Source organism: Lontra canadensis, unplaced genomic scaffold, assembly GCF_010015895.1.
Source record: "Lontra canadensis isolate GAN:19392208 unplaced genomic scaffold, GSC_riverotter_1.0 scaffold42, whole genome shotgun sequence".
Lineage (NCBI taxonomy): Eukaryota > Metazoa > Chordata > Mammalia > Carnivora > Mustelidae > Lontra > Lontra canadensis.
Genome location: NW_022631036.1, coordinates 380,702 through 397,964, shown reverse-complemented (window position 1 = coordinate 397,964; position 17,263 = coordinate 380,702). Strand labels below are relative to the sequence as shown.

The 17,263-nt window shown below is 37.1% G+C and overlaps 1 protein-coding gene across 5 annotated transcripts in view; it reads right to left on the bottom strand.

Annotated features, from left to right (window-relative positions):
- Positions 1–17,263, bottom strand: part of TXNDC16 (thioredoxin domain containing 16) — a 126,112-nt gene that overhangs the window by 104,853 nt on the left and 3,996 nt on the right. For 4 of the 5 annotated variants that reach the window (XM_032871094.1, XM_032871097.1, XM_032871095.1 and 1 more), the window contains exons 2-6: positions 10,663–10,778; positions 9,767–10,073; positions 8,037–8,119; positions 2,958–3,031; positions 2,040–2,114 (exon numbers count right to left, since the gene is read on the bottom strand). In XM_032871094.1, the coding sequence (XP_032726985.1) occupies positions 2,040–2,114; positions 2,958–3,031; positions 8,037–8,119; positions 9,767–9,929 (395 nt within the window). In that variant the 5' untranslated portion in view covers positions 9,930–10,073; positions 10,663–10,778. The remainder of the gene's footprint in view (positions 1–2,039; positions 2,115–2,957; positions 3,032–8,036; positions 8,120–9,766; positions 10,074–10,662; positions 10,779–17,263) is intronic. The other variant, XM_032871098.1, reaches the window with a different exon arrangement.

Below are 17,263 nucleotides of genomic sequence, written 5' to 3'. Positions count from 1 at the left end.
GGAGGCCTCTGTATAGGGACACCTGGGCTAGAAATACAGGTTACATATGAGCATGTCTGGCCTAGGCGCCTGAGTCCTGGATCTCAATTTTCTCTAGAAAACACAATGCACTGGGCACACAGCCAGTCTGGTGTGGGCAGGGCACCTTTCCTCTATGAGGGCTGCCAGACGAAGACTGTAATTGCCTATGGTCTTGACTCATAGGTCACATAAGGATTCTGGCTTGGAGCTAAACTCCTCACCCTTCAGTGGCTACTCCAAAGCCTCAACTTCTTCACATGGTAAACAAAGATCCCTTCATCTGAACCCCATACCTACTTTTCTGCTCTCATCTCCTGCTTCACATTTCATACTCCAGTAAAAACTGCACCCCTCCATGGGGCACCCGGGTGGCTCAGTCAGCTAAGTATCTGCCTTTGGCTCAGGTCATGATCCCAGGGTTCTGCGATCAAGCCCTACATTGGGCTCCCTGCTCAGCAGGGCGTCTGCTTCTCCCTCTGCCTCTCCCCCTGCTCTCAAAAAAATAAAAATCTTTTAAAAAATTTTATTTTAAAAAAACTGCCCCCCCAAAGTATTCTAACCTCCATGCCTTTGCTCAGTTTCCCCTGCCTCCCCACCTTCTGTTTCTTCACCAAGCAAACTCCCACTTATCCTTTAAGATTCATCCCAAGTGCCACCTCCACCAGGAAGCCTTCTTAACAAATATCTGCCTCCATTCTAGACACAAGGAATTTTTCCCTGTGTTGTGGATCCTTATGCCCTCATACAAAGAAGTTGCTACCAATTTACTACTTAATATTTCCTGTTTCTGTATCTGTCTATGCAACAAAACACTATATTCTGGGACGCCTGGGTGGCTCAGTTCGTTAAGCAGGTGCCTTCGGCTCAGGTTATGATCCCAGCGTCCTGGGATCGAGTCCTACATCGGGCTCCTTGCTCGTCAGGGAGCCTGCTTCTCCCTCTGCCTCTGCCTGCCATTCTGTCTGCCTGTGCTCGCTCTCTCTCCCTCTCTCTCTGACAAATAAATAAATAAAATCTTAAAAAAAAAAAAAAAAAAAAAACCACACTATATTCCTAGAGAAGAGAAGCCATACCAGCTCTTTGGAATTCCTCTCCAAAAGGCCACCACTTACTCTTTACAACTGGCTTCTTAGTCTACAGGTCTTAGGCTCCATCATTGGCAGGGATTTCTAAAATCTTTTCATTTATATATGATGGGTACTGGAACATTTAAAAGTGTCCATTTTCAAAATGATAACCACAACTTTTCACCTATAAGTTTTGAGTTTCCTATCATTTAACTTTCACCCAATTTTTATGGGAATCCAGTCCAAGAGGAGAAGGAATAGGGTAGCCAAGCAGACAACAAAGATACTCAATGTCAGCAAAAGTCTAAGTGCCAGGAGTCCTAACATAACATTAAACTGGAAAAGTCCATGTAACCTTGTATCCCTGATTAAGTTGTAGCTTCTAGCTGTGTCACTGAGGAGGAAACCAGACTCCATTCAGGGGGAGAATACAAGAATGGACTCCTCATAGGCCTAAATCCTAGGTGTAAAGATTCCATGCCAGGCAAGTTAAATTTAGATTCTCTCTCTCTCCCTCTCTCAGTAAACACTAAGATGTGTGCTGGGACTATTTGCACTGTTTCGGCACCTACCGAGTAACCACAGAGCTACAGACTCCAGAAAAATCCGGCTGGGATGAGAAGCAAGCCAGACATTTTAAAAATCCCAGTGAGAATAGCAAAATGAGCTTCTTACCTGTAAAATCCTTACTCCACAGTTATACTCAAAAGGAAAAGCAATACTATCACCATGTGATTGTGTCCTCTCCTATTTCTTATATAAAAATGTTTCTGTATCCTCTGCCATTCAAGACATTTGAGATCCTCTACATAGGGAGAAGATAGACCAGTAATATGTGTGACTGAATGCCTACAAATATAATGTTAAAACCCTAAAATATTTTAATGGATTGTGGCAGCCTCTAACGAAATCAAGAGATAAAAACAAATGAATGGGTACCTCCGTACTTACAAGAGAACATGAGCAACGATGGCATTCACATCAAACAGAGTATCAGGAGGGAATTCTCTAAGTAAGATGTTGCCCCTACAAAAAATTTCAAAAACCATTACAGAAATATTCCCTTGAAATTCATTTTTCTTGTCTTTCTAATACAGTAGGTTGTATGTTCTTTGATGTCAGAGCCTGAGTGTTATCTATTATACCATGTACCTCCCCTACCAGCATGCTGACCATAAAACACACAAAAATATTTATTGAATATTTACACTCAATAAATACGTTGATTTTGAGGAGCTTAGACCCTGGGCTAGGCAAAAAGACTGGGAAAAACACATGAGTCTCAACCAACTTCCTACCAACTTCCCAGTCATATACACATACATTCCCTAAATGGGCTGGGAAAGGAGACAAGTTGGAGAGAAAAAGAAGTGTCCTTAGCAGTTGATCTCTGAGGAGACAGAATCTGTCCCCTCTTCTTAGGCCAAATCCAAATAGTTTGGGAAAAAGACTCTGAGAAACCTCAGAGAGACTAGCATACCAAAGTGGAAAGGAATCTGTAACTGGGACATTGGCAGATCTTTCAAAAATACATTTCTTTCACACCCAAATATGGACCTGACAGATCTACTCAAAACACTAAATTTGTTAAGTGATTACTTTTCAGGCACTTATAGTAGGAATTTACATAAGAATTCTCATGTAATATTCAAAACAAGTCAGTGAGGTAGGTTTTAGAGTTATTTTAACTCATTTTATAGATAAGAAAGCTGAAGCACAGGTAACAACTCTATGGCTTAGACTGTTTGCTAAGCTTCATTGACTCCTACTGCATGCAACTTTATTCTGACTTAGTGATATTTTGTATATTTTAACATTCTAGAAGTATAGCTTTATATCTGCCTATCACACTAAAAAAAAATACTTTACCTGAATAAATATGCTTTCATCAAATCCTTCTCTTTTCCACAGTATCTTGATGTTTCTTCTTTGATACAATTAACCTTTAAAAGATTATATTTAAAGTTTAGAGTATATATCAAAAGGTCAAGTTTCTTGGTTAGGGAAACAAGAAGGAAAATTAAGCAGTACAGTCTGTCTCCAGGTCAGATTTTTTATTTTACTTTTCTTTCTGATTTGTATCCTATAATTGCTCATTTATTCAAGTGCTTGAGGTAACCCTAAGGAATTATTTCTACATCTAATAGTTCTATTTAATTGTACTCAAGCGTTTACATTTAACTCAACCTTATAGAACAAGTTAGAGGTAACCAGGTAGAAAAGGAAAGAAACAATTAAGGCAGGACAAAAAATCTTGAGTAAAAGCCAAGAAGCAGAAGTAAGTGGTAAGTTGGGAGCATGAAAGCATCTCAACAGCTAGAATACAGATACTGTTGGTTTCTTACCCAAAATCCATCCTTCCCTTTTGTTTTACTATCAGAACTTCCCTAAACCCAAGTGCCCCAATGAAAGACTTTTCTAGACTCCCCAACAGGTACAGATGGCTGAACAGTGTTCGAAGTCACTGGCATTGGATTCCAGATGGTTCCTCAAAGGGAGCTGACTTACACTCTTTTCCCACTTCTTTCTGACAAAAAACAGACAAGGCAGCTAGGGCACCAACAGTAATCATGGACCATAAAACATCTTGAAAGGAGAAACCCTTGCTGAGGATGGTGCCACAGAAACAATGAACCTTAATCACTGATGACATTAAAGCAGCCATAACAGCCCTTGACACTTTATAATCTAGACTCTGTGTGAAAAATATAAGGATAATCCTGGCAGCAACATGAAGATACAATGGAAGGCAAGCGAGCGCAAAGATAAGGAGGCAGGTTAAACGAGTATCACATCAGTGCAGGGCAAAGATAACTGGCACCTGAAGTAAAGCAGAGAAGGACAGAAGAGGTTCAAGGGATCTTTCACCAATCCAGCAAGGAGATCTAGGGAGAAGACTGGGCATGTGTTTGTAGCATGGGATAGAGGAGGAAGGAAAGAGATAAAGAGAATGAAGAGGTTTCAAGATGGGGCAAGGAGTAGCTGCCAACAAAACTTAAACTAAGGCTGGAAGAAAAAGTTATTTCATTTTAGACTTTGTAAGTTTTTGTTTGTTTGTTTGTTTTTTAAATGGGTTCGGGGTTTTGTGTGTCTGTGTGTGTGTGTTGCTCAATTTAATTTTAATGGAGTCTGAAAGGAAGCAGAATGACAACTGGGGAAGCCATGTTTATTTTCAAAAGCAAGAAAAGGAGAACTGATACTCAGAAAAAAGTATTAGGAATAGAGAATTAGAATTAAAAGTCAGAACACAGCTACACCCCTCCCCCTAAAAAAACTGAATGTTAGCAAGAATTTCACAAGTCAGAGTATAGGGGATGATTGACATTATGACAATAGATTTTTTTTTTCCATTCATCCCATTCAACATATATATGAACACCTACCATATGTCAGTCTTCTAGTCACCGGGGGTACAGTTAAGTTCCAAATAAAAATCTTTATCTTTAGAACTTACTTTCTAAAAGTAGATACAATTTCAAAAACTAATTAATATGCAGTGTTAAGTCCCATATAGAAAAAAATACTAAGGGGACAGTGTATGAGAGGACATTTTAGATAGGTAACCAAGGAAGGCTTGCAGGAGGGAGTGACCTTTGCACAAAGAACAGAAGGAAAGGAACGATGCATATGATTATATAAATATATGGAAGAGAGAAGTTCTAAGCAGCAGGGAAAATATTTGCAAAGGCGTTATGGAAAAAAACACTTCTAGCTTGTCCAAGTAACAAAAAGATGACCTGTAGGTTTCAGGAACAAACTGAGCTAGGTAAAGAGACAAAAATGAAATTAGAGAGGAAGCCAGTGTCAGTAAGAGGGAAAGGTTTCTATTTTATCCTAATGTAATGGGAAGGGGTAGCAAAGTGACCTGACACATATGAATTATGTGTGGAGAAAACTCTAGTGGGACAAGAGTTAAAGGAGAAAGACCAATTATTAGAAGGCTACTATAATTTCCCAGATGAGAAGTGAAAAAGATTTAGACGGGCAGGGTGTGGTGCAAGTGTAGGATGTGAGAAGATTTGAGAAGTTTTAATAATAGAAGCTAAAGATTTATTGATGGATTGTTTACAACAAAATGAAGAGTCAAAGATGATCCAAAGGTTTTTTTGTTTTAAAACCTGCTTTGAGGGGCACCTGGGTGGCTCAGTGGGTTAAAGCCTCTGCCTTCAGCTCAGGTCATGATCCCAGGGTCCTGGGATCGAGCCCCACATGGGGCTCTCTGTTCAGCAGGGAGCCTCCTTTCCTTCTTCTCTCTCTGCCTGCCTCTCTGCCTACTTGTGATCTCTGTCAAATAAATAAATAAAAATCTTTAAAAAAAAAAAAAACAAACCTGCTTTGATATAGTAAGATAGCTACACCAGCTTTCTTCTGATCATCACTTACATGATACATCTTTTTCCTTCATTTACCTTGAAGATGTCTGAAGCCTTTATTTCAAGATGAATTTCTAAATAGTACAGAGTAGGGTTTTGCTTATCATACCCAGCTTGGCAATCTTTGTCTTAACTGGAACATTTAGTCCAATTTATATTTTAGTGTTTCCTTCATCTGCACCTTCCTCCTGAAATCTTAACTTTTAAAGACAATCTCAAAATGCTATTTTTTGTCAAGTCCTTCCTACTACCACACATGACCTTCTGCCCTGACAATCAGGTATGAGCTTCCCTTCCTTTAAACCTAAATGGCATTTTATTTGTAACTATTACAATGATTGTGTTCTGCTAATTTCTGAAATGATTTGCGAATATATTTTTTCTCCATTTAGGATCTAAATTCTTCAAGGAAATAGAGCAGATCTTAGTCACATATCTATCTAAAAGACTAAACAAAGTCACCTCATTTCAAGGTCATAAACATTTACCCAGTATCTATTGTGTGCCAGAGAGTGAGCTAGGTCCTCAATATAGGTCTGTCTTATTCACCAGTCTCCTTTCCACACAGCTTAGCATCCTCAACTGTAAAATCAAGGCTTTAAGTTTTGTTAGTTCATAAAGGCAACACCCTGGGCATAAACCTTAATACTCTATTTTAGTTACTAGATACATGGTTATTAGCTACTAGATAAACAGCATGATTATCCCTTTTGAATGTCATACCAGCCTAGTATTTCATTTCTAAACTTTAGAATTTTATTAAAAGCGCCTTGAAGATGAGCACCATTATCATTCTAGAGTGAAATCAGTTGTTCAAAGTTAACAAAGTTACATATAGAATGGACATAAAAAATATTTTTTTAAGTATTTAGCAGTGATATAGTAAGAAACAGATAATTGGTTTTTGCCCCTGGTTCCTGACACAGGGCTCCTGAAACCCTAATTATTTCCTGAGTGATAGGAGTATCTTTTGTTCTAATATTTGGCCTTAAACCCCAGTTCCTTATATAAGAGCTTCTAAGAAAACTCCTGTAGTGTTTAAGAGTAGCTTTCTGCATGCTAATGAGGTGACTGATCCCTGATGGCTCCTATATAGCTTTGAGATGGAGACTCTTAACCGAAAAGACAAAGGCATGATTACGCTGAACTTTCTGTCCTACCTCCTATCCTCAGGAGATTGAGTTAATCACCAAGAGCCAAAGATTTAATCAATCATGTCCACATAATGGAACCCCCATAAAAACCCTAAACAACAGGGCTTGGAGAGCTTCCAGGGTGGTGAACACATCCAAGTACCAGGAGTGTGGCACAGTCCAAACCAGAAAAGGACAGAAGCTCCTGTGCTCAAGACTTCCAGACCTCGCTCTATGCAGCTTATCCATTGGGCTGTTCCAGGGCTCCATCATTTATAATAAACCAGTACTAGTAAACAAAGTGTTTTCCCTTAATCCTGCGAGCCATTATAGCAAATTATCAAACCCAAGGAGGGGGTTGTGAAAGCCCCCAATTTGTAACCAAGTCAGGCAGAAGTTGTAGGTAACCTGAGAATCCACTCCTTGGGATTGGCATCTGAAGCTGGCAGGGGGAGGGCAGTCTTATAGGACTGAGCCCTTAACCTGTAAGATCTGAGCTAAGTGGGCGGCTAGTGACAGAACTGATTGGTGTGGGAAAACTCACACATTTGATGTCGAAAGTGATCTCTGGGTAGAGGAAAGAGTTCCCCTTTAATAGCCAAGATTAGTTAACCTTTCTATGCTTCCTGCCCTGGGAACTCTAGCTGTAGGGACCAAGTGGGACAGTGACCATCTCTCAGAGGTAGGAAGCTAATGAACTAAGAAAGAATAAATGTACACAGAAAGTTAGGTAGACACTAATCTGAGAGAATTCAATAATCACTGGGTTTTAATTATTTAATTTTCTGAGATACAAATTCTAAGATTAAAGTAAATGAAAAGCTCATGGAGCTATCTAATCTATGACGCATGTGGAAATTTTCCATATACTCAATGACGAGTTTAAACATTTTTTTGAGAAAAAAATTAAATTTGTCATTTCAAGCTAGAGTGATTTGACTTTATTCTAAAAATAAAGGGAAAACTGAAACATAAGTAATTATAAAGACTCAGAAGACTAAAAAAGCAAACAATTACCTCAATTTTTATACCTCAGTTTGTGGTCATAAACTGAGCTAATAAACTGCGCTAATAAACTGAAATTTAATAAATGATTGAATATAGAGATCTATTATAATATATTTGTCAGGCAAAACAAAACAACAAAGCCTAACCATAGGATTGAAAACTGAACCACGGCCTCAATAAAATAGTTTACAAAATAAATTAAATTCTAAGCCAAAGAATTCTGAACAGCTTTTTTTCTTCATGTATTAATTTACACAATAACCTGGAACTATCTTTCTGTGCTTCTGTTTTTTCGTATATAAAATGGTAGGAAAAAAAATTTTCCAGTCTGGAAAAAGGTGTGAAACATAAGTATATTTAGATACTCAGCCTTAAGTCATATAATTGTAAAGTGTCTGTCACTAATAATTTAGCAACAAAAAATGTCTTCCTACCTTTGCAACTGAAATTCCATAGTCCTGGAGAGGTTTAACAGCCTCATTCAGTTCTTCAAGAAATACAGAGTTTCTTGGAGAATCTAAAAATAAGAAATGTTTAATGAATGTTTTATGGCTTGCTCCTTAGAAAAGATGAATTTTAAAAACTAAACCTGAAAGCTGCACACTGAAGAAGAAACAGATCAGTCTGCCCTAAAAGTATACAAAACAAATAATCAAGTAAACATACCTAGTTAAATATTTTATACCCTTATTTCCTATTGCCTCATCATTCATATTTCTAATGTTTTTATGATATATTTTAACTTTGTAAGTAAATTTTTAAAATTTCTAAAACAAGGGGTGCCTGGGTGGCTCAGTGGCTTAAAGCCTCTGCCTTCGGCTCAGGTCATGATCCCAGGCTCCTGGGATGGAGCCCACATCGGGCTCTCTGCTCAGCAGGGAGCCTGATTCCTTCCTCTCTCTCTCTCTGCCTGCCTCTCTGCCTACTTGTGATCTCTCTCTGTCAAATAAATAAAAACAAATTTTCTAAAACAAGAATAGAATAAATGTTTAATTTTTTTTTAAATTTTTTAAATTTCTAAAACAAGAATAGAATAAATGTTTAATTTAGGGGCACCTGGGTGGCTCAGTGGTTTAAGCCTCTGCCTTCAGCTCAGGTCATGATCTCAGGGTCCTGGGATCAAGTCCTGCATCAGGCTCTCTGCTCAGCAGGGAGCCTGCTTCCCCGTCTCTCTCTGCCTGCTCTCTGCCTACTTGTGGTCTCTCTGCCAAATAAATAAATAAATAATCTTAAAAAAAAAAAAAATTTTTTTTTAATTTAAAGCTAACATTTGACATTATTTTTCCAAGTTTAATACCACATACACAACACACATGGATACATGTATAAAACTTTCAAAACAATTTTAAAGCTTTTTTTAATGAGAGAAAGAGAGCATGCATGCAAGTGAGGGGGAGGGGCAGCAGGAGAGGAAGAGAATCTCAAGCAGGCTCCACACCCAGCACAGAGCCCATTGTGGGGCTCAATCTCACCACCCTGAGATCATGACCTGAGCTGAAATCAAGAATCCAACACTTAACTGACTGAGCCACCCAGGCACCCCTCAAAATAACTTTAAAATACCATTTTCAAATGACAATTAGAAGAGAGCCAACAGAAATGTGGATTCATTCCACTTACTAATTCCAAGAATAGTTTTTTTTTAAGGGATAAAGACTTAATGAGACCATTATAATTTTTAGTTATGTTCAACTGGTTAATCAGTGTAATTAATGGTATAGCTAAAGCAAGGTATTAAACAAAAGTGTTACTAATACATCATTTAAAGTTTTAAAACACTTTTATTTGTTCACTAAAAATACCAAAAAGTATACTTTCAGAAATGACTAGATGAAATTCAGATGTAATTCTACTAATCGCTAATTCTTATCTAATATTTACTATGGACCAGTCACATGAGTAAATTCATTTAATTGTAAGGACAACAAATTTATAAACCAAGTATTATTTCCTCATTAAGGATGATAACAAAAACACAGAGAGGCTAGGTGACTTGATCAAAATCATACAGTGGCAAAATCGGAATTTAAACTCAGGCAGGCATATTTTAGTAGCAGCTTTATGACACATAATACTAATCCTGACAATAAATTCCCACTGAGAATATTGATTAAACAGCAATAGAAACATCACAAAAATCATGTAGAATATAAAAAATACTTACCAGCTTGACAAAAATAAGCTAAGGAGGCTTTTCCTGGTTGTAATGTACTGAAATATTTCTGAGGACTCAGTTCTGATAGAGATCCTACTGCTGACTTACAAAAAATGCACATCATGACAAAAGAGATGCCCACTCTAAATAAATTGAAACTGGAAGACATCATCAGCTGTAGTTGTACATGGGAAGGAGGTTTTTGTCTGTTTTTTTCAGTGCTGCAGTTCTGTTGCCTAAGGTAATATCTAGCAAGAGCAGGTGTTCAACAAAGTTTTGCTGAATAAATTTGTTAAACAAATGAATGAAGTAAAATCTGCAAAAAGAATAATATAAGGCATTACTTATATATTTGATCTTGCCAGTACTTTCTTATTTCCTTCTAGTAAATATTTGAGAGGGATGGTATAAAATGACATTGATTTAATAATACTATTGATTTTTGATACTTGCAAAAGATATCTAGAAAATTCAATATGAAATATTTTGAGTTTAATAGATATTTACTAAAGGATGTTAAGCTAATTGTCATTTTTAAGGGTTCTAAAATTAATTCTCAAACATTTTTTAATCCTTGTTTTAAATTGGGCATTTTATCTTTCTCTACCTAGAACAGACTTACAATCAATACTCAGTTATTTAATACCATTAAATGGGAGTGAGACATCCAAAATCTATATCTACTAAGTCCACATTCTTTTTATTTTAAATTCCCTAGAAGACAGCTATAAAAACTATTTATAGGACATTCCTTCTAAATATACTTTTAATACATGACTTAGATTTATTTATATAGCTTAGAAATTCAAGCATCTTTTCCAACCCATATTTTAATTCAACTCTATCTTCTGAACTCAGATTTGTTTTAGATATCCTCCTTTCATCTTCCTTCAGGCTGTACTTACTTCCATACTATCCTCTGCATCTGTTGTCAATTCTTCCTCTTCCGTTTTGCTACCTTCAAATTTCTCTTGAACAATTTCTTCTTTCAGGAAGTTTTTCTACTGATGATCTATACTACCTAAATTTAAAAGAAGATAGTTTGGGAAAATATATCATACTTCTAGGAGGTAATATACACCCACAAGCATAAGTGATAATTTTAATTTTTTTAAAATTTCAAACAGAATCCCTATCTTTCAAACAAAAGATCACTATCTCCAAACAAGAGACAGAAAAAAATAGCTAAAAATTGCTCATAAGGAGAGGGGTACGCTTTCTCAGTAAAGAATAAAATGATAGAAGAATGAAAAACTTAGTGAAAATTATACTAAACTGGGTATTTACTTCAGTTTTGTTTTGGTTTTTTTTTTAAAGATTTTACTTATTTATTTGTCAGGGGTTGGGGGTAGCATGCACAAGCAAAGAAGTTGCACCCAGAGGGAAACGCAGGCTCCCCACTGAGCAAGGAGCTAGAACTCTAGGATCATAACCTGAGCCAAAGGCAAATGATCAACTAACTGAGCCACCCAGGCATCCCTACTTTGCTCTTTTAATCTTATAAGTAAGCATGTAACTTCTCTCCTTAAGAAGCAGGTATTCCTATGACTCTAGATCTTGTTGCTTAAATTCCACCTATCAGTGAGATCATATGGTAATTGTCTTTCTCTGATTGACTTATTTCACTTAAGCATAATACCCTCTAGTTCCATCCATGTTGTTGCATATGACAAGATTTCTTTTTTTTTTTTTTTTGATGGCTGCAAATCATAGGAGAAGAGAGAAAAAAAATGAAACAAGACAAAACCAGAGAGTGAGACAAACCATAAAAGACTCTTAATCTTAGGAAACAAACTGAGGGTTGCTGGAGGGAAGGAGGTAGGCAAATGGGGTAACTGGGTGACGGACACTGGGGAGGGTATGAGTTGTAATGAGCACTGGGTATTAGATAACACTGATGAATCACAGACCTGTACCCCTGAAACAAATAGTACATTATATGTTAATTAATTGAATTTAAATTAAAAAAATAAATTTTTAAAAACCAGCTATTCCTTTAAAAAAAAAAGGAACTAATTACTCAATTACTTTTTTTTATTAATTATTTTTATTAACATATAATTATTATTTGTCCCAGGGGTATATGTCTGTGAATCGTCAGGCTTACACATTTCACAGCACTCACCATATCACCTACTTTCCCCAATGTCCATAACCCAACCACCCTCTCCACACCCCCTCCCCCGAGCAACCTCCAGTTCGTTTTGTGAGATTAAGAGTCTCTCATGGTTTGTCTCCCTCCCAATCCCATCTTGTTTCATTTTTGTTTTCTTCCTTCCTTCCCTACCCTCATCAATTTCTTCTTAACATTATTTTCATTAGAGCTAATTTATATCAATGAACAATCTGCCACTGATATTTAATAATGAACAAGAGTTCAAAAATTCAAGTAGAGTGAGTGAGGACTATGAGGGGTATATAAAAAAGAAATTTTAATTATATAATTAAGGGGTATCCTTGATATTAACACTGATTACATATTACAGCCATTTTAAACCAGTGTATTTTAAAGCCACTTATATTAATGGCAATGGTTTAAAATAGGTCATTCAATATTTTCTTTATGGGGGGATGGGAAATGTATGCATCCCAAGGCTAAGAGAATAAGTTTATAACATTTGTTACTATACAAAATAACTAAAACCTAATGAAAAGATAAAACTTTTAAATAAAAGTACACTTGAACAATTCAAGTATAAATATAATTTTTCCTGGGCTTGTGGTTATAATGCAGTTATTTTAACACTAGTTGGACAGTAGGGTTAACATAGGATTCTTTTCCCATAGAATGAATTTTGTAGCAGCAAAAGGTCTAACTGCACATTCAGTGCTACAATACTTTCCCACACCAGTTCATTGGACGAATGAAATTATAGATGTGAAAGTACTATGCATTTGATCAATTAGAGATGTTGGTAATTATTCTTACATACATACTTTGAAGGATAGGAACTCATTAGTAACTAAAACCTTTGCAGTTTGTTCCATCTTTGATAAATTTGATTCTTTAAGAAATTACTTAAAGCAGAGAATACTGCACAGGTCAGCCAGAAATAGCTTACATGATTATAATAAAACAAACACTGAATAAATAAATAAATAAATATTTAAGAAAAATAAACATTGAATAATGATTTAACTAAATTTAAGACAACCACAATTCAGAGGATGAGGAGACAGAAAATAAGGAAACACAAAGTCAGGGTGGGAGGAGGAATAAAAGAGCTAAATCTTCACTTTCACAACACCAAAAGCCAAGTTTATCAGAAATAGGAAGATTGATGCCATAAGAAACAGGGAGAAATTTAAATAACTGCCCCTAAGGAATAAGAAATTGGAGGAGGACGATACCAAGGGGACTTCTGAAGTCTTACATAGAACCATCTAACTCTTTAAATAGTGTACCTTTTCATTTTGATTTTAAAAGTTAAAGTCATCCTATTTAGACTACATCAAAATAAAAAGCTCTGCATAGCAAAGGAAACAACCAACAAAACCAAAAACAATCTACTCAATGGGAGAAGATATCTGCTTATGACATATCCAAAGAAGTGTTAGTATCCAAAATACATAAAGAACTTACACAACTCAACATCAAAAAAAAAAAAAGTAATCCGATTTAAAAATGGGCAGAGACAAAAACAGACATTTATCCAAAGATGATATACAGATGACCAACAGACCCAAGAAAATATGCTCAACATCACTCATCATCAGGAAAATGCAAATCAAAACCACAATGAGATAGCACCTGGCGCCTATCAGAAGGGCTAAAATCAAAAGTTCAAGAAACAACAAGCGTTGGCGAGGATGTGGAGATAATAGAACCCTCATGTACTGTTGATAGGAGCAAACTGGTACAGGCACTGTGGAAAACAGTATGGAAGTTCCCCCCAAAATATACCCTATGACCCAGTAAATTGCACTACTGCGTATTTACCCAAAGAATACAAAAACACTAATTCAAAAAGATTCATATACATTTATGTTTATTGCAGCATTACTTAGCAATAGCCAAACTATGGAAGGAGCCTAAGTGTCCATAACTAGGATAAAGAAGATATAGCATATATACATTAAAATATTAGTCAGCCATAAAAAAGAATGAAATCCTGCCATTTGCAACAACATGGATGGATCTAGAAGGTATAATGCTAAGTGAAATAAGAGAAAGACAAATACCATATGATTTCACTCAAATGTGGAAATTAAAACAAATGCAGAAAAAAAGAGAGAGACACACAAACCAAAAACCAGACTCTTAACTATGGAGAACAGAGGGTTACCAGAGGAGAAGTGGGTTGAGGAGGGATGGATAAAACAGGTGAAGGGGATTAAGAGTACACTTCTCTTGGGGCACCTGGGTGGATCAGTTGGTTGAGCGTCCAACTCTTGGTTTTGTTTCACGTTGTGATCTCCAGGGTCCTGATATCAAGACTTGGGATGGACTCCACGCAAAGCAGGTAAAATGCTTAAGGATTCTTCCTCTCCCTCTGCCCCTCCCCGAGCTCGGATGCACAGGCTCTCTTAAAATAAATAAATAAATCTTTAAAAAAAAAAAAAAAAAAGAGTACACTTCTCTTTATGAGCACTGAGTAATATATGGAATTGTTGAACTGCTATATTGTACACCTGAAACTAATACAACACTGTACGTTGATTACACTGGCATTAAAATAATACAAATGAAAATTAAACATTAAAGTTATTACTTGTATGGAATCACATTTTCCATAGCTCCTACTCCTATTACTCCAACTTATCCCTGTGGGGCTACAGAAGAATGTTCATTTCACATGCATGTAAAATAAAAATGCATTTGCCCAGAGACATGTTCTCCATATAAAAATATCTTTGAAGAGAAGGGAAGTATGAATGGGAAAGGGGGAGGGAATAAGAATACTAGTGAGAACAGAGTAAAAACAAAGATACAGAAGGTATTTGGTGGCTCTTTTTCTCCAGTAATTAGAAAATGAAACAGAAAACAATACTTAATTATTCAAAATCTAAACATTAAGTGCCTGGGTGGCTCAGTCAGTTAAGCATCCATCCTCCTTTGGCTCAGGTCATGATCTCGAGGTCCTGGGATTGAGTCCCACACCAGCTCCCTGCTCAGCGAGAAGTCTGCTTCTCCCCACGCCCCACAAAAATAAATAAATAAATACTATTTTTTAAAAATTAAAAAACAAACTAAATATCAACAAAGAAATCAGTACCTTGGCAGAAATGTAATCTTGGTACTTTGGTGTAGTAATTTGTTGGTATGGGGTAAATAGTTCCGTTCTCCTGTAGAAAGTAGGATTACACTTAACTTCCTGCACTTTCCACCTCTATTGAATTGGTTGTGGCCACCAGGTGACTTACTCTGGCCAATGAAATGTAAGCAGAAGTGGCATGTCTCATTCAGGCAACAGTTTAACAGCTAGTGTGGGGTAGGGCAGGAGTTATTTTCTTCTCTCACAGTCATCAAAGATGCAAATAGCTGGTGGCTATTCCTCAGAGTGAGTCCCAGTATGAGCACAACCCAGAGAACCCTCACTGAGATGCAAAGAGTGTGTGACACAGGAGGAAATAAACCTTATTGTCAGAAGCCACTGAGCTTTGAGGGGTTATTATGGCAGCAGAGTCTAGTTTATCTTCACTGGTATACAAACTAGAATGAGGTGCTACCTTAACAAGAACCCCAAAACACTGGCTCAGAGGCCAAGGAGCAAGGACTGTTCGGGGCCCAATCAGGGAAACTTTCATCAGAGACCAGAGTTTAGCAATCCATATTAAGGAGTGACAAAACATTTGACAAAACAGTCACTACAATAATTTGGAGGTGACACACACCTAATGAATTTATAATGAGCATGTACCCAGGCTTGTATGGCTAATGAACTTATATACGGCCCTAACAGAAGAGGCTGGTAGACAGAAGATGAGCACTGGGTGATAGCTGCTGTTGGTTATTTTTTTTTAAATTTTTTATTTTTTATTAACATATAATGTATTATTAGCCCCAGGGGTACAGGTCTGTGAATCACCAGGTTTACACACTTCACAACACTCACCATAGCACCTACCTTCCCCAGTGTCCATAACCCAACCACCTTCTCCCCACCCCACTCACCCCGGCAACCCTCAGATTGTTTTGTGAGATTAAGAATCCCATGGTTTGTCTCCCTCCCGATCCCACCTTGTTTCATTTTTTCCTTCCCTAACCCCCAAACCCCCCACTTTGCCTCTCAACTTCCTCACATCAGGGAGATCATATGATAATTGTCTTTCTCTGATTGACTTATTTCACTCAGCAGAATACCCTCTAGTTCCATCCGCGTCATTGCAAATGGGAAGATTTCATTTCTTTTGATGGCTGCATAGTATTCCACTGTATATATACCATATCCTCTTCATCCATTCATCTATTGACGGACATCTAGGTTCTTTCCATAGTTTGGCTCTTGTGGACACTGCTGCTATAAACATTTGGGTGCACGTGCCCCTTCGGATCACTATATTTGTATCTCTAGGGTAAATACCCAGTAGTGTGATTGCTGGGTCATAGGGTAGCTCTATTTTCAACTTTCTGAGGAACCTCCATGCTGTTTTCCAGAATGGCTGCACCAGCTTGCATTCCCACCAAGAATGTAGGTGGTTATGTTTAATAAGGTATTCAAATAAAGGTACTCAAAGAACCACCGCCATCCAAGAGACTAGCTGTTTAAAACTTAGTTCTTTAGCACCCACCCTTCTATCATCAGGAAGCAAGCTGACAAAACTGCTCAGCTGTGGAAAGAAGCCATATTCTCCAAAATAAACTTCAGATGTGGCAAAAGATAATAAAAATGGAAAGACCTCCTGCAGAGTAAAGCCAAGGACCATGGAGAACTATGCCCTAGGGCATGTGCCAGAATACAGAATGTGTCTATAATAATGAGACAAACACAGACATTGAGTGTAGATGTCAAAAAGCTGTTATAACCCATTTTACACAGTAATTTTCTGTCTGTTAAATCTAAAAATTTTAAAATTGGGCTTGTCATTTGATAAGTGTTTTCATTCCATTTTTGTTGTAATTCATTTTTATTGTAGTTAAGAAAAATACAAATTTAGATTTTGAATTATTAAGAATTAAAAAAAAAAAAAAACCCAACCCTGGTCATTCATGACAGACAGTTTGAAAAGCATGGACCTGGAGAACCCAGTGAATGGAAGAAGAGCCCTGGCAATATCTGCCCAGTGAGATTTCAGAGTTCAAGTCTGGTATGTGTCTTCCATGCCTCCCCTCTCCAAATTGGAACACTTATTTGTATTTGTCCCTACGCTATCCTATGTATTCAACTGGGAGTGGGAAACAGATAAATTATAATGTCTAGACTGGTTAGAGATTAGCACTACCGGGCATTACTCAGAGATCCTGGACTTTGAACTTGATATAGTGACTGGATAGGATTTGGAGGTTATGTCCACTGGGAGGGCCAAGGATGAACTACAGGTAAGAAGGAGAGTATCTGTTCACAA